Consider the following 27,545-nt stretch of genomic DNA (forward strand, 5'->3'; position numbering starts at 1 on the left):
TATCAATCAACTCATATCAAACATGAAGCATTTATCAATTTTTCAACTTATCAATATCAACATAACAAAATCAAGTTAATAGATGTATAAACCCATTAGGACATAAATCTATCAAGAAAACTCAATTCCTATGAACATTCAAAATATGTATAACAACACATATCAATCAACTCTTAGACATAACAAAATATGTATAACAACTCATATCAATCAACTCATATCAAACATGAAGCATTTATCAATTTCTCAACTTATCAATATCAACATAACAAAATCAAGTTAATAGATGTATAAACCCATTAGGACATAAATCTATCAAGAAAACTCAATTCCTATGAACAATCAATCTCAAGGAGGATGTAGGGCACATGGGTGGAATTAACACATGATTTGAGTAGCCTTACATACATTGGTGAAGACTTTGAAGAAATCTTGATGTTAGGTCTTCAATGGAAGGCTTGAATTCTTGAAGTCCTTGAAGGCAATCCTTGTTGGAGATGGATTTGAAGGAGAAGAGAGTGGATTTTCTAGGGCTTTTAGAGAGAGGAAGGGACTGAAAATAATGGTCCAAAACGTCCCAAGGCTAATGTATATATAATTTGGGAAATGCCCAAATTGCCATTCATCTAAAATCTGAAAAACGGGCAAAATCCCTGCAGTGATAGTCTAAAGTAAAATGGTCATAACTTTTGATTCCGAACTCAAAAAACTACAATCTTGGCGGAATTGGAAAGAAGACTCAAAGACCTTTAATTTGATAGGTCATGGTCCACCCAGTTCGTTATATTCAAAGAGATATGGTCGTTTGAAGTTGGCCCTTATACTAAATCATCCGAAACCTTAATCGATTGGAGTTCTTTGGACTCGGCTTGGTGTTAGAGATTCCTTACGACCCCTAAGCACATCTAACACACTTAAAATACTTAGGAATTTATCCTAACTCATATATAAAATTACAAGTCCTTCGGTTCGAGTTTACACACACGTGAAAAAATGTTCGAGTCTTTGTGAAAAAAAATTCGGGGTGTTACAATAACGCTGAGATGCCCTAGTCAGAGGTACGCCCAGCAAGGGTTAGAGGCCAACCTGCGAGATATGTGGAGGCACCTCAAGTGCCTGCTACTCCACCTGCAACCACATCAGAGGCAGAATTTTGAAGGGCAATTGCAATGCTCACTCAATTAGTGGCTGCTCGAAATGGTAACCAGAGTTCGCCCACTCTTAGCTCTAGTCCCCAAGAGCCGTCTGCTGCCGCAAGAATTCGAGACTTTCTGAGAATGAATCCGCTAGCATTTATGGGTTCGAAGGTTGATGAGGACCCCTAAAATTTTATTGATGAGATGTGGAAAATTTTGAAAGCTAAGTATGCTACGGAAATTGAGGGGGTTGAGTTGGTGTCTTATCAACTCAAGGATGTGGCAAACATCTGGTATAACCAATGGGAGCAAGGTAGGGGTGAGGATGTTGGACCTGCTAGGTGGGATGAATTTGAGGAAGCCTTTCTTGACCACTTCTTTCCCCGAGAATTGAGGGAAGCGAAAGTGGAGGAATTTGTAAATCTGAAACAAGAAGGCATGACTGTTAAGGAGTATGGCCTGAAGTTCATCCAGCTGTCCAGGTATGCTCCAGAAATGATCCCAAATATGAGGTCAAAGATGAGGAAGTTTGTCTCCGGGTTAGGGAGGCATGTGAAGAAGGAGTGCAAAGCGGCATTGCTAATGTCTGATATGGATATTTCCAGACTAGTGGTGTATGCTCAACAAGTGGAGGATGAGAAGGAAAAGGACAGAGAGGAGCATCTGAGCAAAAAGGCAAGATCAGCTGGGCATGAGAATGAGCACAGGCAAAACAAGGGCAACAGGTCCTTCTTCCAAAAGAGGCCTCCCAATTATGCCTCATCTACCGCAAGTGCACCTATGCCGCAGAAAAGGTATGATCGGTAAGGACAGAGTCGCCAGAATTTCAGACCCCAGGGTTCTCAATCACAAGCTAGCGTAGGTCAAGGTTCGCAAGGGAAGCCACCATGCGTCAAGTGTGGTAAACTCCATTTGGGAGAGTGTAGAGCGGGGAGGGCCGGTTGTTATAAATGCGGCCAAATGAACTATTTTCAGAGAGAGTGTCCGGCATGGGGAGGTAGGTCCCAGTTCTCTACTACCGCACCACCGACTAGGGGTGAGCAGAGGGGCACTACTTCAGGCACAAGGGGAGGTACGAACCATTTATATGCCATTGGTAGTCGCCAAGATCAAGAGAACTCTCCAAACGTCATGACGGGTATGATTCGAGTCTCTTCTCTTGATTGTTATGTATTGATGGATCTGGGTGCCACCCTATCCTTTGTAACTCCTTACGTGGCTAGTAAATTCAATAAAATTCATGAATGTCTTCTTGAGCCTTTCAGTGTAACCACTCCTGTGGGTGATTCTGTCTTAGCTGAGAGAGTCTATAGAGATTGCACTGTGTCAATTCATCACAGGGATACCTTGGCTGACTTGGTTGAGTTGGACATGGTTGATTTTGATGTGATCCTTGGCATGGACTGGCTTTATGTATGTTATGCCTCTATTGATTATAGGACTTGGGTGGTTAAGTTCAAATTCTCGAACGAATCTGTCATAGAGTGGAGGGGTAGTCCTGTTACGTCTAAGGGTAAGTTTATTTCCTACCTTAGGGCTAGGAAGCTAATCTCAAAAAGGTGTATCTATCACATTGTCCGAGTGAAAGATGGCAATATTGAGTCTCCATCTCTCGAGTCGGTCCCAATTGTCAATAAGTTTCCCGATGTCTTTCCCGAGGATCTGCCTAGAGTCCCTCCTGATAGAGAGATCGACTTTGGGATTGATGTTCTTCCTGACACCCAGCCTATCTCAATCCCTCCATATAGAATGGCTCCAGCCGAGTTGAAGGAGTTGAAAGAACAGTTGAAGGACTTGTTAGATATGGGATTCATTAGGCCGAGTGTCTCACCATGGGGTGCTCCGGTCCTATTCATGCGAAAGAAGGATGGGTCCCTTAGAATGTGTATTGACTACAGGCAGCTGAATAAGGTCACCGTAAAGAACAAATACCCTCTCCCCAGAATAGATGATTTATTTGATCAACTTCAGGGTGCCACGTGTTTCTCAAAGATAGACTTGAGATCCGGCTACCATCAGTTGAAAGTGAGGGAATGTGATATTTCGAAGACCGCTTTTCAGACTCGTTATGGCCACTTTGAATTTTTGGTCATGTCCTTTGGGTTGACAAATGCCCCTGCAGCTTTTATGGATCTTATGAACCGAGTGTTTAAACCATATCTTGATATGTTTGTGATTGTATTCATAGATGATATTCTGGTCTACTCCAAGAATGAAGAGGAGCACGCCTATCATCTTAGAGTCATTTTACAAACCTTGAGAGATCGGGTATTGTATGCAAAGTTCTCTAAATGTGAATTTTGGCTTGCATCAGTGGACTTTTTAGGACACATTGTGTCTGGAGATGGTATTCAGGTTGACGCCCAGAAGATTGAAGCTGTGAAGAATTGGCCCAGACCCACATTCTCGACAGAGATAAGAAGCTTCTTGGGTTTGGCTGGCTATTATCGAAGGTTTGTAGAGGGATTCTCATCCATATCATCACCATTGACTAAGCTGACTCAAAAGAAGGCTAAGTTCCAATGGTCCGATGCTTGTGAGGAGAGTTTCCAGAAACTGAAGGCCAAGCTAACCACTACTCCTGTCTTGACCTTACCCGATGGGACAGAGGGCTTTGTGGTCTACTGTGATGCATCGAGAATTGGTTTGGGTTGTGTGTTGATGCAAAGGGGGAAGGTAATAGCCTATGCTTCAAGACAGCTTAAGGTCCATGAGAGGAACTACCCAACTCATGAACTTGAGCTGGCAGCTGTGGTGTTTGCGCTTAAAATCTGGCGCCACTACTTGTATGGAGTACATGTTGACGTATTCACCGATCACAAGAGCTTACAATATGTCTTCAGCCAGAAGGAACTCAACCTAAGGCAAAGGAAATGGCTCGAGCTACTCAAGGACTACGACGTGAGCATCCTCTACCATCCAAGTAAAGCTAATGTTGTTGCTGATGCTCTTAGCAGGTTGTCTATGGGTAGCACTACCCTTGTGGAGGAGGGAAGGAGGGAATTGGCGAAGGAGGTACATCGATTATCCCGATTAGAAGTTCGACTCGAAGAGAACAATGAAGGTGGAGTAAACGTTCGAGATGGGGCTACGTCCTCACTTATAGCAGAAGTAAAGGAGAAACAAGATTAGGATCCCATCCTTCTCCGGTTGAAAGAAGTTGTTCACAAACAAGGGGTGATGGTTTTCACCAAAGGGGGAGATGGTGTGTTGAGGTACCAAAGTAGATTGTGTGTACCTGATGTCGATGATGTTCGAGAGAGGATTATGGCCGAAGCACATAGTTCCAGATACTCTATTCATCCAGGCTCTACAAAAATGTACCATGACTTGAGGGAAATCTATTGGTGGAGTGGGATGAAGAGGAATATTGCGGAATTTGTTTCCAAGTGCCCGAATTGCCAACAGGTGAAGGTTGAGAATCAAAGGCTATGTGATTTAGCCCAAAACATAGAAATTCCGGAATAGAAGTGGGAGATGATCAACATGGACTTTATCACTGGTTTGCCAAAATCCTAAAAGCAGCACGATTCAATTTGGGTAATTATGGATAGGATGACGAAATCAGCTCACTTCTTGGCGGTTAAGACTACTGACACCGCAGAATATTATACAAAGTTGTACATACAAGAGATTGTCAGATTGAATGGGGTCCCTTTGTCTATCATCTCAGACAGAGGAGCCCAATTCACTTCCCAATTTTGGAGATCCTTTCAGAAGGGATTAGGTTCGAAGGTGAACTTGAGTACGGCCTTTCATCCCCAGACAAATGGCCAAGCAGAGCGCACCATCCAGATATTGGAAGATATGTTGAGGGCATGTGTGCTAGACTTCAAAGGAAATTGGGACGATCACTTACTCCTCATAGAGTTTGCATATAATAATAGCTATCATGCGAGTATTCAAATGGCTCCTTATGAAGCTTTGTATGGGAGGAGGTGTAGATCACCCATTGGGTGGTTCAAAGTTGGCGAAGTTGAGTTAATTGGGCCCGATTTTGTTCACCAAGCCATAAAGAAGGTGAGAGTCATTCAAGACAGGCTAAAGACAGCCCAAAGCCACCAAAAATCTTACACCGACGTGAGGAGGAGAGACTTGGAGTTTGAGGTGGGTGATTGGGTGTATTTGAAAGTGTCACCCATGAAGGGTGTCATGAGGTTTGGAAGAAAAGGAAAGCTCAGTCCTCGATATATTGGTCCTTACCAGATTTCGAGGTGGATTGGGAGTGTTGCCTATGAGTTGGAGTTACCTTCAGATCTAGCCTCTATTCATCCGGTGTTCCATGTTTCGATGTTGAAGAAGTTCTTGGGTGATCCCTCGTTGGTAGTCCCCATTGATAGCATTGGAATTAAGGATAGCTTGTCTTATGAAGAGGTTCCGGTCCAAATTCTTGATCGCCAAATTCGCAAATTGAGGAACAAAGAGGTCGCCTCAGTCAAAGTCCTATGGAGGAATCAATTTGTTGAGGAAGCCACATGGGAAGTGGAGGAATCCATGAAATCTGAATATTCACATCTATTCGTGCCTACCGAGGAGAATGTTGAAGGTAATGTCCATTTCCTTGACTTGAGCAAAAATTCAACCTTGACTTGAATTCATTTGTGCATTTTGGGTTTTGATTGATAATTGTTTGAGAATTTGATTGGTTGAATGACTGAAATTTTGATTCTGATTTGTACCCCAAGTCCATTCTTGGTTGCTCAACATTCGAGGATGAATGATCCCAAAGGGGAGATAATGTAACACCCCTCAAAATTTTTCTCTATGATTCGGACCCTTCTTATATATGGGTAGGGTCGAACCCGAGTATTAATGTCACGACCTAGCCCCGTGACTAGTGTCCAAATTGGACCCTCGTATACACACATATTATCTATAGTCAATCGGCAATTAAGCATGATAAAGGATTTATATGGGTAGCACGTTGTCTCAAACTGTTACTTATATATATACTAAAATCACCTATTTCTTGGGGAGTCTTAATTGTCAAAAATAAGATAACATAATATGTAAGCCGACAAGGCTTCCATTCTGAATGTAAACGTCCAAAAACATAAGTCATACTAGTACACCGGACAACATCTATATACAACCCACTCATATGTCTACAGACCTCTAAGAGAATTAACAATAGCATATGATGGGACAGGGCCCCGTCGTACCCCTAAATACACAAATATATACATTATAAGGATTAGTACCCAAAGTTTGGGCTCCGAGACAATGGAGCACTTCAAACTCGTTGAGTAGAATCCTAAGTTGGCGGCTCTCCAAAATGAGTATTTGTACCTGCAGGCATGAAATGCAGCCCCCCGAACAAAAGGGGGTCAGTACGAACTATGTACTGAGTATATAAAGCATAAAATACCGTAAAGGAGATCACATCTGAAATAAAGATTCAGGAGTCAAGTATCATAATCAATAAATCACTGTACCTGTGTCTTATAAAATGAAGACATGCATATCATCATATATCGTACCTAGCCCGTTATGGGACTCGGTGTTACAATTATATCAATATATCGTCATATGTATATATATACCATACCCGGCCCTCTAGCAAGGGACTCGGTGAATAGAGTAGTGTACACTAATACCGTACCCGGCCCATTATGGGACTCGGTGCCATAATCATATCGTCATATCATCATAATATCATATTATCATATCACGTACCCGGCCCTCTAGGAAGGGACTCGGTGAATAATGTAGTGAAATCCATACATGATAACATACCCGGCCTATCGTAGGACTCGGTGAATAATACCATAACAATATGCACGAATAAGGTATCATTAGCAACCTTGCGAAATTTGATCATTATCGGAGACTTAATAGAATAAGCAAAATAGTCCATCATTTGAAAACCAAGACAATAGTCATTATGAATCACATCAATTATGGATTATACTAAAATATGAATTATACCACAACATGAGTTATACCAACTAGGATGGCTGGAATCATACACATGAGTCAAGACATAACAATATAAATTTTGAAAATCAAGAACGGTAGCCATCCGAGTATATCTACGAATACGAGTTTCTTTGGAATTTAAGCATACGTCATTCGTTCGTTTCATATGGATCATGCGAAAAGAAGAAGATGTTAACTTTACATACCTTTAGCGTTTATACGTATATGTTGTCCAATATTGTCTCAACCTATATTAAAACGTTAAGCACTATGATTAAGCTATGGACAAGAATAAAACGTAGTCTATCGTTAGTAGGTTATTTCTAAAAAAAAATGGACAGCACCTCCCCTATACCGCTCACTTTTCCCACTTTCAAACCAGCCATATAATCATCAACCAACATCAACAATCCAAAATATTGACACAAAATAAGATTTATTATTCATGTTACCAAAGCAGTAAATTCGGAAAGTCAAGTACCTCACGTTGTATCTAAATTTTGAAAATGAAAACGGCAAAACTGGACTTTATAACCTTCATGAAACATTTATATCTCTGTCTTAAGTTTCCAATGCAAAAGAAATCAACTCAAAATTCATTTTCTACAAAGAGATATCATCAAAATACGAACAGCTATACATGAAGGAATTTTCAATCCAGAATCTGGACAGAATTTGTCTTATTATTCATGCTCCGTTTTCGACATAATAACAGCAGATATAGACTAAGACATAAACATAAGAGTTGTAGGTACGTGTATTATCTTTCCAAAACATGTTTAATATCTAAAATCGAAGGTCTACACAATGAGATATTCCATAATTACTACCAGCTACTCAATTCCAAAAACGGGTTTGAACATTCACAATCTTCATACACCTTTTTCCTCCAAATTCAAGAACAACAACTCATCAACAACATCAAAACAATATCAACCATTATTATACATCATCACTAAGATAATTCCATCTATTTAATCTACCTAAAACAACCCTTTAACCCATAACTCTCAACAAATCACCAAACTAGTTTATAACACTATTTTCTCCGTTCTAATCCGTTAAAACTCTAACTAAACTTGTTAACAATGAAAAGGAGACTTTAATATTACCTTAAATTTGCAGCACCACATAAAATCTTCTCCTTATTGGCTGATTTCTAGCTCAAATTGAAGCCAACGCGACGTACAACAATTTTCTCTTCATGAGCTTCGGATTTCGGGACTTGAATTTTGGTCGGATTTGGGATTTCTCTCAAGAACTCCCTTTCTCTCTCTCTCTGGAAATTTCCAGAATTATGTTGGTCTAAAGTTTGAAGGAATAGTTACAAAAAATCAGATCTAATTTCGTAGGTATTGGGCCTGACCCGAATTAGAATTGGGTTGGGCCGAATTCACTATTTAGTTTGGCCTGTCAGACTTAAAACGTCTATATCTTATTACTCTGATATCACATTTCGTCCCACGACCTATGGTTAGAAAGATATTTCAATTATCTACAACTTTCATGTTGAGAGTTTTCCCAAATTCTCAAATTATAAAGAGGTTATGGCCTCCCGAAGTCAGCTTACCCAAAACGTGACTTTAAGAAAAACATATTTGATGGCTTCTATTTTGATTTGGCTTAAGGGTCCTTCTTGAGATGTATTTTACTACACATAAATTATTCATATAACTTGGCATCTACAACGAATCATGTCATTTTAAAATTCAAAATTAAAAGTCCTTGAATTTATAATCGTTAGCTTACGAATAATCCAAAATGCAAAAATACGGAATGTAACAATTAAGGAGCGTATGCATGAGCTAGGATGAGTCCCTGAGTAATTGTAGAGTGTTGGAGGCGATGTGGGGTCACAGAGGACCCCTAGGACCAAGCTAAGTCCAAAAGATTCATCATGGCTAAGTTTTAGGAGGAGTTCATATGAGGGGTTGACTTCTAATGATCCTATCTTTTGAAATATGACAATCTCGGTGGCCCACGATCCATCAAATTAAAGGTCGTCGAGTCTTCTTTCCAACGCCACCAAGAATGTAATTTTTGGAGTTCGGAGTCAAAAGATATGACGATACTAAGATGAACTAGCACAGTAGAGATTTTCAGGCCTGGGTTGCAATGGCTGGAAAACTGAACTTAGCGCCGCAGTGGCGCGACGCGCCACTATCGCGCCAGAAACATGCCTCAGTAGTTTGGGCTCTGGCGCGGCGCGCCACTAAAAGGTGTGCAGGGTTTTTCAAGCCAATTTCCAGAACCCAAAAAATATTGGCCTTGGCGCTGTAAGGGCGCGACGCGCCACTATCGCGCCAGAAACATGCCTCAGTAGTTTGGTCTCTGGCGTGGCGCGCCACTGCGAGGTATGCAGGTTTTAGGCGTAATCATCCTGGCGCTGCAATGGCGCGATGCGCCACTATCGCGCCAGGTGCATTTTTGCCTATTTTTCAGAACTTTGAGAAGGGGCAATTTGGGAATTGTCCCAAATTATATATGTATCCTCCTTGAGCATTTGGAGACACATTTTTCAGCCCCCACTCTCTCTCTAGAAAGCCCTAGAAAACTCTCTCCTCTTCATCTTCTTCTTCTTCTCCATTTCCAACAAGAGATTGTTCCAAGAGCTTCAAGACTTCAAGCTTTCCATTGAAGACCCAACAACAAGGTTTCTTCAAGAGTCTATTCTAAGGTATGTAAGGCTATCTAAAACATGGGTTGAGTCCACCCATGTTCCCTACACCTTCTTTGAGGATAAATGCCCATAGAAATGGAGTTTCTTGCTAGGGTTGTGTTCAAATGAGTTTTGTTGTCCATTAGAGTAATTTTTGCTATGTTGATGAGGTTTAGTCAAGAACTCCCAAAAAGAGTCTTTGTGTGAGTATGAGTTGATGAAGATGAGTTGTTAAATATGTTTTATTGATTTTCTTAGCTATGTTGATTATGATAAAGGATGCTATTTTCTTAAAAATGATGTTTATCTTGAATTTTAGATTTAAAGCCTTGGAATTGTGATGAGATTCAAAGATTGATTAAATGGATAGAGGAAATGATTGGTTATGTCTACATGTTGCTATAAATGTGTCTTTAAATTTCTCTTGAAAGATGTGATTTAGAGATGATTGATTGAGCTAGAGTGGATGAGTTGATAAGGTTTAAATGAGACTTGTCGATATGATTTGATTGAGTCGATTGGATGTAGTTTTATGAGCATTGAGTCTTGGGAGGAGTATCGAGCACCGAATTGGGTAAGAGTAAAGTCCATACTCGAACCCAATAACTACGTCGCCAAACGTAGGAGAGGATTGAACCGTTAAAGTCGGATGCTTCCCCAAATGTGTGTCCTGACATTATAGGACTTGGTTGGATTGGATCCATGATTGGTTGACTCGTTCATGCCCTGGCAAAGTATGAACGGACGCGGCAACAACGTCGGCTTGTTGTACTGTCACTGGCTCATAAGTGACGGTTGTCGGATAAGAGAAACTCCCACATAAGTCTTGATAATACTCTGAGTCGAATTGAGTTGAATGGTATGTGATTGGTCCCGTTTAAACCGTATTCTTGTTTAGATCTAGGATACTTGATTGAGTTGTTATTTCTCTGAGTTGAGTTCTGATAGAATTGATGTTTCCTTTATGTCCTTCCATTTGGCCATTTTACATACCAGTACATTCCACGTACTGACGCCATTTGGCCTGCATCATTTTATGATGTAAAGACAGGTACCAGAGATCATCAACCGGCGCTCCGTTGAAGATCCCCACCCCCCTTCCAGCTAGCGGTGAGTCCTCCTAGTTCCGGAGGATGTTGAGCTCTTCTTGTATAGTTCTGAGGTTACTTGTTTTATTTTGATTGTTGGTAGCCATGGGCTTGTCATGGGCACCTTCCAAATTGTAGATAGAGGCTTCATAGACCGGAGTGTAGAAATGTTGAATTGTTCTTTTGAGTAGCCCTTTTTAAAATTTCTTGTCGAGTTGATGATTGTTTGGCCTTTGGCCCTAATTTATGAACAGTATATCCTTAATTGAGTTTTTCCGCTAAGAGAATGTGATTGAATGAACGTGTGACTGGACCAGGTGGTTCAGTCGGGGGTCAGAAATGGCCTTCGAGTGCCGCCACGCCTAGGGTACCCTCCCGGGGCGTGATACTTCACAAGTCAGGGGGAGAAGAAAGTATGCTGGCTTGTTAAGTCACTGTATGGATTAAAACAGGCCCTAAGCAATGGAATACTAAACTATCAGAAGCACAACTGAAACTGAAGTTCAGACCAAGTGACTATGATCAGTCCATGTTCACAAAAAAAGATGAATTTGGAACTGTGATTATTCTTGAATATATGGATGACATGCTAATTACAGGAGACAGTCTGAAAGTTGTTGAAGAAACAAAAGAAAATTAAAATAAGTGTTCAAGATGAAAAATCTTGGTGAATTGAAATATTTCCTAGGCATTGAATTTGCTAGGTCTGACCAAGGAATAAGAGAAAATACATATTGGAATTCATATCAGAGACAGGACTCAGCAATGTCAAACCAACTCTAACACCATTGGACACCAATGACAAGTTAACAAAAAGCAATATGACAAGTACATTAGATCAAGAACCTCAAAGAAGTCTAACTCATATGATCCATTAGTAGACCAAGGAGCATATCAGAGACTGATAGGGAAATTGTTATACCTAACTGTGACAAGACCTGATATAACATTTGGAGTTTACACTTTAAGCCGGTTCCTCCAACAACCTAAAAGATCTCACATGGATGCTGCACTCAGAATTGTGAGATATGTTAAGAACCATCCTGATCTAGGTATTCTAATATCCAGCAACAAAAACCCTACACTTACAGCTTACTGTGATCTAGACCGGGCTTCATGCCCTCACACTATAAGGTCAGTTACAGACAACCTAGTTAAATTTGGTGAATCTTTGGTAACTTGAAAGTCCAAGAAACAAACTACAATTTCAAGAAGTCTTGCAGAAGTAAAATATAAATCATGGCTGCCACAGTATCAAAATTAATATGGATTATAGGATTGCTAAAAGAGCTGGGAGTGAACATTAAACTGCCTATGGATATCTACTCAGATAGTATGGTTACCATACAGATTACAGTCAATCCAATTTACCATGATAGAACCAAGCATATTGAAATAGATTGTCACTTTATAAGAGAAAAAAATAAACAAAGAACTGATGGCAACTAGGTATATTTCAACAAGAGATCAACCAGCTGACTTGCTCACCAAAGGCCTCAACACTGTACAACATTTCCAAGCTTGAGGGGGAATGTTGTAGGAAGTAATACTCTAAAGGGGTGATGTTGTAATGTCACAATAGTGGTTAGGTTAGTTACAACAACCTATCAGATTGTTAGTTAACTGATTAACTACTATTAAACTTGGGCTATATATATATCTATATATTCTTTAATGAATCAATACTTGATTGATGATCAATAAAGTTTTTCTCACTAAGATCTCTCCTGTTTCTTCTTCTTCTTTCTCTTATGTAAACAAGTTCAAAAATAGTAACCCAACGATGTATAAAATAATGTTGGATTTAATACAATGATTAATTCCTTCAAGGAGCTAACCAAATATTTATAAAGTAATATTGCTGCATTCTAATTTTTATACCTGGATTAATCCTTCCGACCAAACGGCCCTAATATTTTATCACTATATTACTAATATACATATATTCTTGTTACATATTATATACTGTATAAAATAATCACTAAAATGATTGAAATTGGATACAAATAATTTCGTTGCTAATCTCTCTCTAAATTATACGTAGCCAACATATTTTTTTTATAATAACAACAAGTTTTTCACTAAGTAGAATTTGCGATGATTTCATTGCTAATTTACCTCTAACAATTTATATTCAAATTCACACTAAAAAATAAATAATTTAATCTACGTACTCCGAATCAAGTCATGTAAATTGAAACAAAAGATAATACTTAATAACTAGGTCCTAAAAGCTCTCGGGAACAAATTCTTCTTGACCAGTCAACTCGATATTCCTCTTCTTCACGATCATGATATATAACTTGCGATTACAGTGCATTAGACACCAAAATAATTTTGTATTAGCTAAAGTATTCCAATTAGTCTAATATCACCACGAGCCTCGAGCCCTAATCACGACATTTAATAAGTCCCAAAATACTATACTAATAACTTATACAAAATCACAAAATAGAAACACAAATATTCAAAATGAAGAATCGGATTATTAATAAGATAATTTAAAATGTTTAGCTTTTTTAATGACCTCAAACTAATAACCTGTAGATCATTAAAAGAGCAACATTACTCCCTCACCAAGTCTATTTTTGGTATTTTTAAAGGGAAAAATGGTCAAATTTGTTTATGTAATTTGAGATGGAATAACCTTCTCTTTCGTGAGATTTTAGTCTAACATTATTGACGAAGTTAGGAAAATGTTTTTTTTTGCCCTTGCAACGTAGCTTCAACCTGAGGATAATTTTAAAGAAATATTTATAATAAAAGTTTTTTTCAAATTCACCATTGTTTAAATTTTGATCTCATTATATATATTTTTTCAAAAATAAATTTACGATCAATATTTGATTGCGAAATCCTAACAAATCGCCAGGATTTCATATTAATGGATAAAACTTAGCTTTCTCAATGAATTCTAGAATCACTGAATTTTGATCATGAATATTCCAACAAATCGCTAGAATTTGTTGGTTGAAACCCCACTAAAATCACATGTGAAAGATCAATCATATGTTTGATTAGAGAAAATTCTTGAAGGATTATCTTTTCAAATATATATTACTTGTTTCAATCATGGGACATTAAGGATGATTTTGGCTAGAAATTGATAGTCTCTATTATTACATCATAAATTGAGTTATCGTTCACTAATAAATTAGTGAACATCTTTAGCGAAATCCCTCCTTTCGAAGCTTTCCTATAACATTCATTTCGTCAATTAAAAAGTGGCTAATCATCTTTAGTGTGATTACTCACTCATATTTTTAAGGAAAAAGACTTAAATATGCCATTGAACTTTGAGAAAAAGCTTATTTATTTCATCCGTTAAAAGTTTGGCTCATTTATGTCATTGCCGTTTGAAAAAATGCTCACCTATACCATTATTTTTTAACTCTGGTTTTGCAAAACCACCTAAACAACTTTTAACATTTTCTATTGAAGTTTTGAATCAAATGTATTTTTTTTTTGCTGCTTCTTTTTCTTCAAGAACACCAAGAACATATGACGAACAACAAAAATTCAAATTTCCAACTTCTTCAATTTTTCACGAAATCATCTCAAATTTCAATAATAGCATCCCTTTGAATTAGATATCAAAACTCAATATCTTTTAAGCTTGAATTCAACCTAATCCAAAAGACACACTTAAATTTTTTTCAAAGTTTCAAAACTTCAACCCCCTTTGATGGTGGAATTTTCTTCACAATTTCAAATTACTTGAAATTTTGAACGTAGACCCAAAAAATACTATTTTAAAGTTCACTATGTCTATGTTCAAAATTTCAAGTTATTTGGAGTTGTGAAAAAAATTCTACCATTAAAAGAGGTTAAAGTTTTAAAACTTTGAAGAAATTTTAAGTGTGTCTTGTTGGATTAGGTTGAATTTGAGCTTAAAAGATATTGAGTTTTGATATCTAGTTTGGATGGATGCTACTATTGAAATTTGAGGTGATTTTGTGAAAAATTAAAGAGGTTGGAAATTTTGATTTTTGTTGTTCTTCATGTGTTTTTGGTATTCTTGAAGAAGAAGCAAAAAAAAAAAAATTTGATTCAAAACTCTAACAGAAAAGTGTTAAAAGTTGTTTATGTGGTTTTGCAAAATTGGAGTTAAAAAATAATGGCATAGATAATCGTTTTCTCAAAAGACAATGGCATAAATGAGCCAAACTTTTAACGGATGACATAAATAAGTCTTTTCTCAAAATTCGATGGCATATTTGAGCCTTTTACATATTTTTAATAGCAAAACTGTATAATAAAAAAGTTTTGTCGTTATAGCTCTTTGGAGAGTTGATTTTGTAATTTTTTTAAAAAATATTTTTAATTTTATGTCTTTTATATATATATATATATATATAAAAAAAATAGTAAAACCTCGATAAAGTAATAATTTCGCTAAATAAATATTTTTCTTCGATCCCGACTTGAGTCAGTTATATTAAAGTAATATTCTCTCTAAATGCATTAGATAATAATTAAAAATAAAGTATTAAAGATCCAGAAAAAATATAAAGTAATAATTATTAGAATACATCAAGAATTTATATATATATTTAATCAGTCAATAATACTAGATCAATAACCATTTCTTTTTAAGAAATGATTTTATAGTTGGTTGTTTTTTCTTCACACCAAAATCAAAATTAATCTAATCCTTAACTTTTTGAAGAGCGAACACAATTTTTGGAATATTTTGTTCGTATTGTACCAAATAGTTTGACAATGTAGTCATTGTTCGAAATGCCTTATTTGACGATACATGTGGGACAATGCTACTATCATCTTATTCAGGATCATTCTCATCATCATTATTCATTACAGATTGAATAATCTTTTCCTCTGTAGGTAATTCCATAACTGTATCATTCTCGTTAGGGTAGTTCAAAAGATGTTCAACATCCATCACATTTCTGTAGGCTAAATTAGAGATGACATCATTTAATTCTTGGGTACCTTCATCTAATTCACCAACTTCTTGGATACCTTCATCTAATTCATGAACTTGTGGTTCGAAAACAGTATTTACTTCTGATCAGATCTTGCAATGCCGAAAATAATTTGCAATTGTTATTTCTTTCACATCAAAATTCCAAGCCAAGTTAGCAACATTAATATCATTCAAAATATTAATTTTTTAGTATTTGGTGCTTCAACCTCAAGGCCTTGTAGGATGCTGAAATAAAGACGATGACGATAATGAGCTTTGAATGCTCGAATAATTCCAGCATCACATGGTTGAATCTTAGACGTTGTGTTAGGATGTAAGAAAAACAAATCTACATTTCTTAGGCCTATCAACTATCTTTGGATGAGCTGGGCAATTATCTACTATTAACAAAACCTTCCTGCCATTCAATCTTTTATCAAATCAGCCAACATATTCTTGGAAAAACAAGCCAATCATCCAAGCTTTCTTGTTGAATCTATACATGCAATTAAGATTGTTCATGTTCACATTTTTAAAGCATTTAGAATTTGCAAACTTATCAATAATTCATAATAGTACTTTGTTAGATCCATCACCATTGCAACAGAAAGCAAGAGTAATTCTCTCTTTGTCTTTTTTGCGACCTTCAAGTTGCTTGGTAGCAAGTGAATGGTCAGCTTCCAATCGGTAAAATAGTCCAGTTTCATCCATATTATAAATATCCTTCAATTCAAACTGATCTAGTTTTGACCGTATGTTAGACAATTCGTTTTCAATGTTTTTCATGATAACTGAACCACTTTCACCAAAACGTCTGTAAGATTTGATTATGTATCTTGACTTGAAACGTTCTAACCAACCAGAAGAGAAACTGAATTCTAGATTAGTTTCACCATACATTTTCAGGAAAAGATCTTTTGCTTTTCCTTGGATAATTTCCCCTGACATGTTCATTTTCTCTTGCATTTGAAGAAATCACTCGTACAAAACTTTCTCTAAATCAGGGTATTTTACCGATTTATGTTTCTTGGCATCGCTATTTTTCATCTCATTTGACAAATACTCTGCCGACCTTTTGAGAGTGTGCGATATTGTTGATTGACTAATAGTCAAATCAAACTTTTGTTTCACCTATACTTGCAAATCTTTTTGGCTAATAGTTGGATTCTTTTTCTTATACTCACATATTACGTTTCTTATTTTATTGGTTAAAGATGATTTTTTATGTCTTTCAAATAATGAGAAGACATTATACTTGGATTATGATTTTTAAACATCTAGCTTTTTCATTTTATAGTTAACATAAAATCTCTTCATATTCTATATACATGAATACAATTAGAAACGTTAAACTTCACTAAATTTGTTTAGCTTTCCTAGATTTAAATAATAAATATGCAAAGACTACACTTTTTAGTTTCCTAGATTTAAACTTTTGAAATTCTTAATTCAAATATTTTTTTCTTTTTTATGGCACATACTGCAAAATACTCACTAAAATTAATATTTATTTATCGATAAATAAATATTTTATGTATTTATTGATAAATTAATATTTTATGCATTTATTGATAAATTAATAATCTCAATAAATAAATATTTTTTTTTATCTCAAATATATATATATATATATATATATATAGAGAGAGAGAGAGAGAGAGAGAGAGAGATATTTTACTATATAGATTTTCGTCTTTAGCCACCTCATCAGTATCATCTACCTTCAAACAAGTTCTCTTTCAACAATAAATATCTCGATAAAAAATAAATCACATATCCATTATCTTGACTTTTATTCTCCTTTCCCCATCTTGAAAATGACTAAATCCAATATATACACCCTCTCCTCCCAAATTACTTATTATGTTTGGCTAAATTTTCCAATGTCAAATCATATAAATTTTGATAATATTTTTTATATAATTTTTAAATATTTAAATTTTAAATATTAAATTAATTTAATTTAATTTAGTCCAAAATTTAATTTAATTAACTCTTAAAAATTGCAGACAAGTGACACGAGGGACCGGGGGGGGGGGGGGGGGAGAGTAGGGCTCTAAACCTAAAAAAAATAAGGCACTCCCTTTAGGCCTCAAATTTGAGGGGCCTCATTTTTTAGCAATAATAAAATTATTATAAATATTTTCAAAAAATTATACTGCTTGTATTCAAAAGACTTTTTTTACTTTAATGATTATATAGTTGAATCTTGTAGTATTAAACTATAAATAGGGAAGGTAATTTTTTCACATATAAAAACAAAAATACAATTTTGAATTTCAAAATAATTTTTTAAAAAATATATTATCAACTTTGCATCTTAAAAAACACAAAAAAAGAATAAACTTTAAATAAAAAATATATTATTAATTATTATTCAAAAACTTAAGGCCTCCAATTTATTTTGACTTTAGGCTACCAAAGTGCTTGAGGGTCATAGAATTTATACCATTTGGAGAACCTTATGCACCGGCCATCTTTTAATTTATAAATGCACCTTAGATTTTCTTTAAAAAGAATAAAGAAAAATTTTACCAGCCTTTTTTTCTAAACATCAAAGTGCACCTATTTTGTAAATTCTTTAAAATGTTAGATAAGGAGGTTATCGTTATGGTTTTGCCTTGCTTGTGAAACTATATAAGTTCACAACACAATATTGTAATTGTGTCTTCTCAATCATATATGTTTTTTTCTACTCATTTGGTGTCCGATATTAATATTGGATCACAATTAATTCGGATTCGCGTCGCGTAGGGTCTATTCGGGGGAAAGTGCTCCCTACCAAAGAATTTTTCATACTGAGAACTTGAACTCGAGATCTCTGATTAAGAAAGAAACAATCCATTCACTGCATTACATCCTTTGGCGGTACCATATATGTTAATACTCTCCCTCTAATGCTTATGGATAAGTTCTTCAATTTCAAAATTTATGATCTCCCCCAATCCACCGCAAGTAGTTATTGTTTTATTGACAAATCTTACATTTTAATGTACAACTAGTCCTCATCTATAAGTTACATTAAAAATACACATCCATGGCCACATAGACGATGCTAAATCACAGTCTAATAAATAAGCTGGAAAGACAAACATACACATAAAAAGTCTAAAAGACAACATGACAATGATATAATCAGAAATTCATGTCGACAGAAAAGAAAAAAAAGGCTTAATACATAGCTGGTTCTAGGGGTGTACATGGATCGGGTTGGTTCGGATTTTTTACAAACCAAACCAAATCATTTGTGTCGGGTTATTAAATCTATAAACCAAACCAAACCAATAAAGTCGGGTTTTTTGATATTAATTTTTCTCGATTTTTTCGGGTTTTTTCGGGTTTTTCAATTTTTTCATAGTATCTAATAAAAAGCACAGAGCGGTGCTTCTTAAAAAGAGTTCTAGTACAAAATATCAACATATAAGATGGAGGCAGAACACTGTTTGAAGTTTTAACTTTCTAATATAACTTTATAAGATGGATTTTTTTGTATATTATTTAGATGAGCTTCTCAAGTTCAAATCTAAATGTAAAAAAAATAATAAAAATTATGAAAAATTTTTAAAAAATATTTATAAATTATATTTTAATAAATATTTTTATGTATAACATAATTTAAAAGTAGTATATCTATAATCGGGTCGGTTTGGGTTCGGTTTGATTTTTTTTAGTTAAAACCAAACCAACCCTATAATGGTCGGGTTTTTTTTCAAACACCAAACCAAGTCAAACCAAACCACTAATCGGGTTTTTTTTCCGGTTTGGTTCGGTTTATCGGTTTGATGCGGTTTATCGGTTTGCCCTGTACAGCCCTAGCTGGTTCCTTAAACTTACCTAGATATTTCATTTAAATTTTCGAACCAAGCCTTGCTCCAATTGAGCACGTCAATTCATAATAGTATTCCAATTAGATACTTTTGATTCAAGTTTTGAAAAATACTTATGTGCGCGTTTTCATTCGTCTATTAAATAATTAAGTTAACCACGTAAAATATGTCATCTCTTTCAACTCTATGCATTAACCTCAACAAGAAAATGTTTGGGGTTTTACGGGTTATTGAGGCGAATGCGTACATTTTAACAAATGACATATTTTATAGACGAATGATTATACATACAAACAAAATTTCCAAGACTTAAACCTAAAGTGTCTAATTAGAACATTTTATTAAGATTTGAGGTGTTCAATTGAAACAGATGTTAGTTCAAATATCTAAATATACGATATATCCTAACAAGTTTAAGGAACTGGTTATATATTAAGAAAAACAAAAGGAAGAAAGGAATGGAATTACTTTCTTTGAAGGTTACACTGCCCTAAGAAATAGGACTCTCTTCAGTGTGTACCTAACATTCAATTGGCTGCAAATGAAAATGGGGAGTTGCATCTCTAAATCAAGAATTGGCCACAAAATAGAAATACAAACATTTATAGGAATTGGTTATGATAAGAGTTCCAAGTGTTATTCTCATCAATCTTTGCAACCATGACATCTACTATGCTTTAGAACTAATTAGGGACTCCAATTCCTATTGGCTATTGCATTCAATTTGTGGGGAAGCATAAGATCTTTTCTACACTAATAATTAGGCACTTTCCTATAAATATGCCCTTTGACCTAGGTAAGTTTTAGTCAATTTTATCTACACCCTTCGTGGTTTTTAGAGTTTTAACTTATTTGCTATCCATTATTTAAAAAAATTATTTAATTAAGTTATAGGATTTTGTATAGAACAATAAAATGGAAATGATATCAGTATTGCCTATTCAAAATATACTGACCTGGTTAATTCATATGCACATGATCATGTAAAACAAAAGAGGAATTGTTTCCAACTCATAATTTCTCTATTTTCAAGGTCTGAACAAGAATAGAGGTTTTACATTCATCCTATGACTCTCCTTGATAATTTATTTGTTCTCCCATTTCAAGGAAAAGGCCAAATATCATAATTATTATTGCCAACTATTGTAACCTTCATAATTTACCCTAAGCATAAAATTAGGTGTCTTGAACAGGGCCAAAAAACATGTCTAATTTGTCATGTTAGTTAAGATTTTCAGTTGGACACTTGCAATCATAAATGATTCGAAACTTTTTAAGGTAAAGTTAGGGTAAGTTTGTGAATCAAAAGGTGATTTATTAGTCAATTCCACAATAGTGTCCGGGTTTTTTCTCTCTAGTTAGTGATATTTGTGTGGTTTATATTACAAACTTTGAATAGACACAAAGTTCATAGTTTAACATAAAATAATATTATATTAACAATGTACATAGAAATTTGAGGAGTTAATTTCATAAATGATCACTCAACTTTTACTTTATTATAATAAAGTCAATTAAAAAAATTACTCAACTTTAGTAGTATAAAAAAGGTTGCTAATTTTCATTTTTATATTTTTTGTAATAAAAAAGCTCAACTTTGCCTAAATATCACAGAAGAAAACAATGAAAATCAAAACACACTGTAATCATTTAAATTTTATTGGATATATAAATGATTCGGATTATCTCAAATTCAAAATATATTAGTCCAATAAATTGTGGGCTAATATAATTAGATTAATTATTTAGGTTCAACAAATATGAATTTAATTAAGGGATATTGATTGACATGTACATATGATATATCTCTAGATAAAATTGACATTTTTAACCAAATATTTTATTTAACAAATTAAGTCTTACCGTTCTTATTTCATTTTTCCGACAAATTGACATTTTTAACCAAATATTTTATTTAACAAATTAAGTCTTACCATTTTTATTTCATTTTTCCGACTCTCATCTTGTTAACGGCAATACTTATCAAAAGAGAAAACAAGTTGAAAGAGCTAAAAATATGACCTTCAGTAGACATCTCCTTAAATCTGTGATACAGTCCATTGATTAATATGATAATGAATATCAATTTCAAACTAAAAATATATAATATACATAATGATAGCATAGTGTATCTCAAATAAATAGGTGTGATACATTTTAATATACATTAACATGTATACATATCATTCCAGGTATACAACAGATCAATTACTTCAACTATACATAATAATAATGGGTTATATTTCATATCTTTTTAACAACTTTGTATACAGACTAGTGCCTAAAGTATGGAATATAATTATAGTTCTCTGCATCTATAACTATACCTTCATATTTTTTTAGGCATAATACATAAATATGAAATTTAACTTAGCTTCAACTGGAAACTATAACCTCTAACTTTACTAATGCATAAGTAGACATTTTAACAATCAAAAACTTGAACAAATAGATATATTTATCTTACATGACATCCTATATGGCAGTTTTGTGTCCTACATGTATTGTGACATGTAGAGCACATGTGTCTACTTGTTCAATTTTATGCAAGTTTAAGTGTCTACTTGTGTACATCAAAAATTGAAGAGCACAAATATAAAATAATGCCAAATTAAAAAACATATTTATGTATTATGCTTATTTTTATACTTAATTAATTCTACTCTTCAATTCTTTTGGAAGCCTTCCCCAACAACAAAATAAAATGATGGAAAATAACACATATTGGTGGAGAATTGGTTTATAACAATGGAAAATACCACTTCACCCCTAACGACCACTATTCTGTCATTCTTTAAAATAAGGAGACATTTTACAAAACTTTTTTTTTTTTACAGTAATAGTGGTGTTCCCTTATCGTTTTGTTGACATCCTTTTCTTTTTAGTTTGTATAAAAAAAATATTATATTTTTATTATTAAAAGTAATTTAATTTTAAAACTTTCTTTTTATTCTTAAAAGATTTATAATTACACTAATATCAAATGATTATATTAAATCACATATTTAAATATTTTAAATATATTTTTTAAATATCATATCAAGTTAAACAGTGACACAGACGAAAGTACTAAAGTTCAGATTTCAAGATGGTTCAATATTTTTGAATCAGTTACAGTGCGTCAGATAATCACGGCATTACTTGTTTGGTCTGAGGAGTCCTAATCAAACAATGTGTCACAAAATCATGTGATCTTTTTCACCATTTAGAAGGGGAAAAAAATAAGGAGGGGTTTGGGGGGGGGGGGGGGGTATTTAAAGTTCCAAGAATATATCAATTTGTACAAATTTATTTGGCATTCCATAAATACTGTTTGGATCATACAATGCATCATTTAAACTTATTTTGGAATTTAGTTTTCTTTTTTGGGGAACTAACAATGCATCATTTAGTTTTCTATTATTTTTTTATTAGTTTATCTTTAAATTTTTTATTTTTTTATATAATTAAATATGTTAATTTTTTTATTTTACTTTTATATTAATATCATAATCACAAAAATATGGTGACATGTCTAAAATGTTATATTGAATATTTTTTTTTTTCAGAAACAAAAAAAAATCTCATGCAAAATCAATAGCGGTCACATTATGAAGGATAAAATTATGTTTGGATAGATATGATATCTGAATTTATTTGTTTTTCTTTCTTTTTCCTTTGTTATTAATGTATACGTATATATACAACTCTAGAAGTTGTTTCATACATCCATCAGAAGTAGATGTACAAAGACAATTCGTTTATAAAACGGTTACTATTTCTTTATTTTTAATATTTTCTTTTTATTTAATTAAACTTTAAAAGCTAGTGTCGATATCAATATTGATTGTGGTGCAGTGGTGGGACTGTTTCATTCTTAATCAGTATTCTCGAGTTCGAGCCCTAGGTATGGAGAGAATTATGTTGGGGGCGTCACCCCTCGAATAAATCCTATAGTGCGCAATTCAAATTTAATCGGAACTCCACATATTCCGTACTCCGAATGAAAAAAAAAATAGTGTCGGTTGCCATTTGAAACGACCCGCCGTTTTAAAGATTTTCTTTTAAGCTCAACCACGTTGTGGATAAAATATGTGACGCATGTAAAAAGTTTTTTTTAAAATAAAAAAAATAAAATTAATAATAAGTGCAACTAGTGTTAAAATTTATGATCATTAGTTATCTTTTTTTTCAAAATGGAAAGAAGAAATACTCCCTCCATTTCATATTAATTATCATATATACTAAAAATATTTGTTCCAAAATAATTAAGAATTAATTAATTTTTTTTAACTTTACCTTTAGCATTAATTATTTTAGAATTAAGAGACACCTAAATAGAAAAATTAAAAATTAATAAAGAATAAATTAATCAAATAATGTTCCTAATTAATATTTTCTCAAAAATTATGTAAAATTTTATCATGATAACTAAAAAAGGCTATTCTAATCAAACTATTAAACATTGCGATAACAAATATGGCCACTTACAACAAAATTGTTCCCGCCTAAACTACAAAAATAAAATTCCTACAAAATTTCTAAATATTCTATCAGATTATTCTACAACAAACATTCTTTATACTAACATCTTTATCAAAATAATCATGTTCCTTTTTGGAGCTGATTTTCATGTTATCTTTATTATATATTATCTGTAACAACATTTACTATAGTAACTAAAAAAATATACCAACATACGATTGTTAAAAGAAATTTTCAATGCATTTCGTTATAACAACTAAGAAAATATCCGGACAAACAATCGTTATAAAGATATGTTCAACTGTATTCCCACTTTATTTAATGATATGAAATATTTGTGTTTATAACTTGCCAATACTCTAATAGTTTCATTCTAATCATTTGCTTGAACATTTTTGAAAATAATTGTTGAAAAAGACTTTCATTTCTTAAAGAGCTTTCACTATAACAAGGAAAATGGGGGGGGGGGGGGGGGGGGGGGAAATACAATACAAGTACACTTAAGATTTTCATTTCTTAAGGAAAATTATGTCTAGGTTATTACAAGTACACTTGATTTGTTGAGGATTACTCCTTCCAATTAAAGGGAAAAAAAATTAGCATAAAGTTTGGCTACATTTTTTTTTGATTGAATACTCTAATTAAATTCATCATACTTTTGCATCACCATTTTGGGTGTTAGGTATTCCCTTCTCATGTGGCTTCTCTAATTCCATCTCTATTCTTCCATCTTCCTCACCTTTTTTGCTTTGTCCTTTGTTTCCCCTATAAATGGCATACAAAATCAACTGCGCTGTTCCTAGCAAACTTCCAACCCCATTTGGTACCTGCAAAAATTCATAACACAACAAGATTTACCTTAGAAAATACTCATCCTCTCCCGTACAATTTAACCTTATGAATTGCAATGTTCAGAGACAATACAGCGACATCGAGTTTATCTTAATCTAATACAATGAGTTCAATACTAAAATAATAGAGAATTGAATCCATCTATAGAACTTAAATTCTGAATCTGCCTCTGTTGTAAGGTAAGTGAAAATACATATTACTTGAACAATGCAACTGATAAAACATTATATACACCACAAATGTATTGAGCGTATATCATTACCAAATACGAGTAAAAAATTAAAATCAATTTATCCCTCATGACGATACGATTAAAATTTTTATTTTGAACGAAATGTAAGATTATAGTACTTACTGCAATGAAAGGGTCCCTTCCAAGCAATCCATAGACAAACCATGAGGTACCACATAGAAAGACAAACAAGGACAAGAAGAAAGGCATGTACTCCACACTTTTAGTCTTGATCACTAGCCTCTGCCAAAATAGGAAATACATTCAATAACAACAAATTACATGAAAAATACTTGACAAGTTATTTAACCAACCAAAATGATAAGCATTGCCAAATAAAAGTATGATATAGGACAGAGTAGTCTATTCAAGATAAGGATTGTTTTCCATTTATTTTTATTTTTTCACTTGGTAAAATTTTGAACGCCATGTCAATAGTTCTTTTTCAAAAATAGGATCGAAAAGTAGCTAGTAACCGCTATTTTTATCAAATTTATTTTAGTCCAACTACACCTCTTACATTTAGTTTAAGGCTAAAGAAATCCTAACAATCCGACTACTCCTCCTACACTATTCTTATCTACGCACAGTAGCGCACTACTAAAAAATCACTATTTTCCTGCTGAAAAATGTTCTTTAGCTATTTCCGCAGTATTTTGATTGAATCAGTGTGAAGAAAAACATAGTAATTGTATCATATTGAAAAATTATGAACCTTACCACTACTATTTCAGTAAAATATTGTTTCTCACCATACATTTTTTAGTGAGAAAATCATATTTTATACCACAAATCAAAACGATCTGCATCAAGAGGAGTAAGTTTTAAAGATACATACCATAATTGACAAAGGAGAACCATACATAATGATGGAGAAAATAGCAGCAGCAAAGCCACTAAAGAACTTCCTTTTATTGCCATGGAGGGCTAACATTGAGACCAATGCCACAGTTGAGAAGATGGAAAGGACCACAAACAGAATTCCAGAGATTTTTGCTTTTTCCTTCTTGGGTGCAAATATGAGGAAAACCAACACATAGAATGCCTCAAGTCCTGCACCTGTGCCATTGATAATTGATACCAACATGTTGTTTGGTGACACAAATGGCAGACCATACCTATAATAAAATCCATCAAAATTTTAATCAATAACAAATTTTTTAATCAAAATTTCGTCAATTGGTCTGTTTTACTTTCTTTTTTAGTCTGTTTCAAAAAAGAAATTTAATGCCACACCTTATCTAGAATTCTGTTTTTTGACTATTCATCAGGGGAAATTTGTTTATAAAAGAGACTTACAAGTACTAGGAAAAGTGAGCAAATGAAAACATTTGACTACAAGGTCAAAGTAAGTCAAATTTCCTAAAAGAAATTTATGTGTTAGATTAATTAAAGAAACCTACCAAGTAGAGAGCAAGCAATTGAGCAGTGTCATTACATATGGTAGGCCTGAGAATTGCTCTGTTGACCTATTCATAATAACCCTCTTGAATGTTATCCTATACAATCAACAAGAAAAATAAAGTTAGTAATAAAACTTCTTTTTCTTTTTTTAGGGGAACTTGTATGCACCTCGATTATTTCACAAAGAGTCCTGGTACTTATTAGCAGAACAAAATCAGTAATGTTTCATTATAAATATTGAAAGAAAATTACAACAAGGCTTACATTGGAGCTAAGAAGAGAAACAAGCCAGTAATATTGCCTATTCCAAGAAAACAAAAAGAACAAGTCATGAAAAAAGAAATTACCATAATGAAAATCCAAGAAAAAACTAAAGGGAGAAATGGAAATGAGAACTTATACCAAAAATCCCAAACAAAGTGTGGAGAATTTTGATGATTTCCATGGCAAGATGTTTTTAGTTTTTCTTCAAAGAAAGTTCGAAAAGAAAAGGAGATACTGTATTGAGAAGGAAATTAAAACGGTGGTATATATGTTAAAAAAAATATGGAGGATTATAGGGAAGAGATATATTATGTTTTTATGTATAAAATAGAGCCAAAAATAAACAGGTTGGCAAAAAGGAACAATCTTTTTGTTTTCTTATTTTTTTCCAGCATGGTAGCATACGTGTTGTATTGGTAGTAGTACCTAGCTAATATCATATGAGGTCCTTATCCTTCTGTTGTTTTTTTGGTGATGTCTCTTCGACCTAACCCAACCGAATGGTGTTAGACGGACTAAGGATAGGCGAGAAAAAAAAAGATAGAAAAATTCAATCGCACCTAGTTTTATTTATGAATTATTGGTGATGTATATTCAATCGCACTTAGTTTTATCTATGAATTATTGGTAATAACCTCAACTGAATGGTATTACACGAACTAAGGATAGCGAGAACAAAAAGAAGATAGAAATATTCAATCCCAATTGATTTCTTTTATGAATTTTTGGTGATGTCTCTTCAACCTAACCTCAATTGAATGATGAGTTAAACG

The 27,545-nt window shown here is 33.9% G+C and overlaps 2 protein-coding genes across 2 annotated transcripts; both read right to left on the reverse strand.

The window, feature by feature from the left end:
• Positions 1-15,585: 15,585 nt before the first annotated feature.
• Positions 15,586-16,677, reverse strand: LOC129903557 (CENP-B homolog protein 2-like). The gene is made up of 2 exons (XM_055979107.1): positions 16,326-16,677; positions 15,586-15,791 (listed from the first exon to the last, which is right to left on the reverse strand). The coding sequence occupies exons 1-2, from the start codon at positions 16,675-16,677 to the stop codon at positions 15,586-15,588; spliced, it is 558 nt and encodes a 185-aa protein (XP_055835082.1).
• Positions 16,678-24,576: 7,899 nt separating this feature from the next.
• LOC129902914 (bidirectional sugar transporter SWEET1-like) lies at positions 24,577-27,061 on the reverse strand. The gene is made up of 6 exons (XM_055978362.1): positions 26,911-27,061; positions 26,773-26,809; positions 26,508-26,603; positions 25,943-26,222; positions 25,228-25,347; positions 24,577-24,847 (listed from the first exon to the last, which is right to left on the reverse strand). The coding sequence occupies exons 1-6, from the start codon at positions 26,951-26,953 to the stop codon at positions 24,671-24,673; spliced, it is 753 nt and encodes a 250-aa protein (XP_055834337.1). The 5' UTR covers positions 26,954-27,061; the 3' UTR covers positions 24,577-24,670.
• Between the last annotated feature and the right edge of the window lie 484 nt (positions 27,062-27,545).

Source organism: Solanum dulcamara, chromosome 9, assembly GCF_947179165.1.
Source record: "Solanum dulcamara chromosome 9, daSolDulc1.2, whole genome shotgun sequence".
Taxonomy (NCBI): domain Eukaryota; kingdom Viridiplantae; phylum Streptophyta; class Magnoliopsida; order Solanales; family Solanaceae; genus Solanum; species Solanum dulcamara.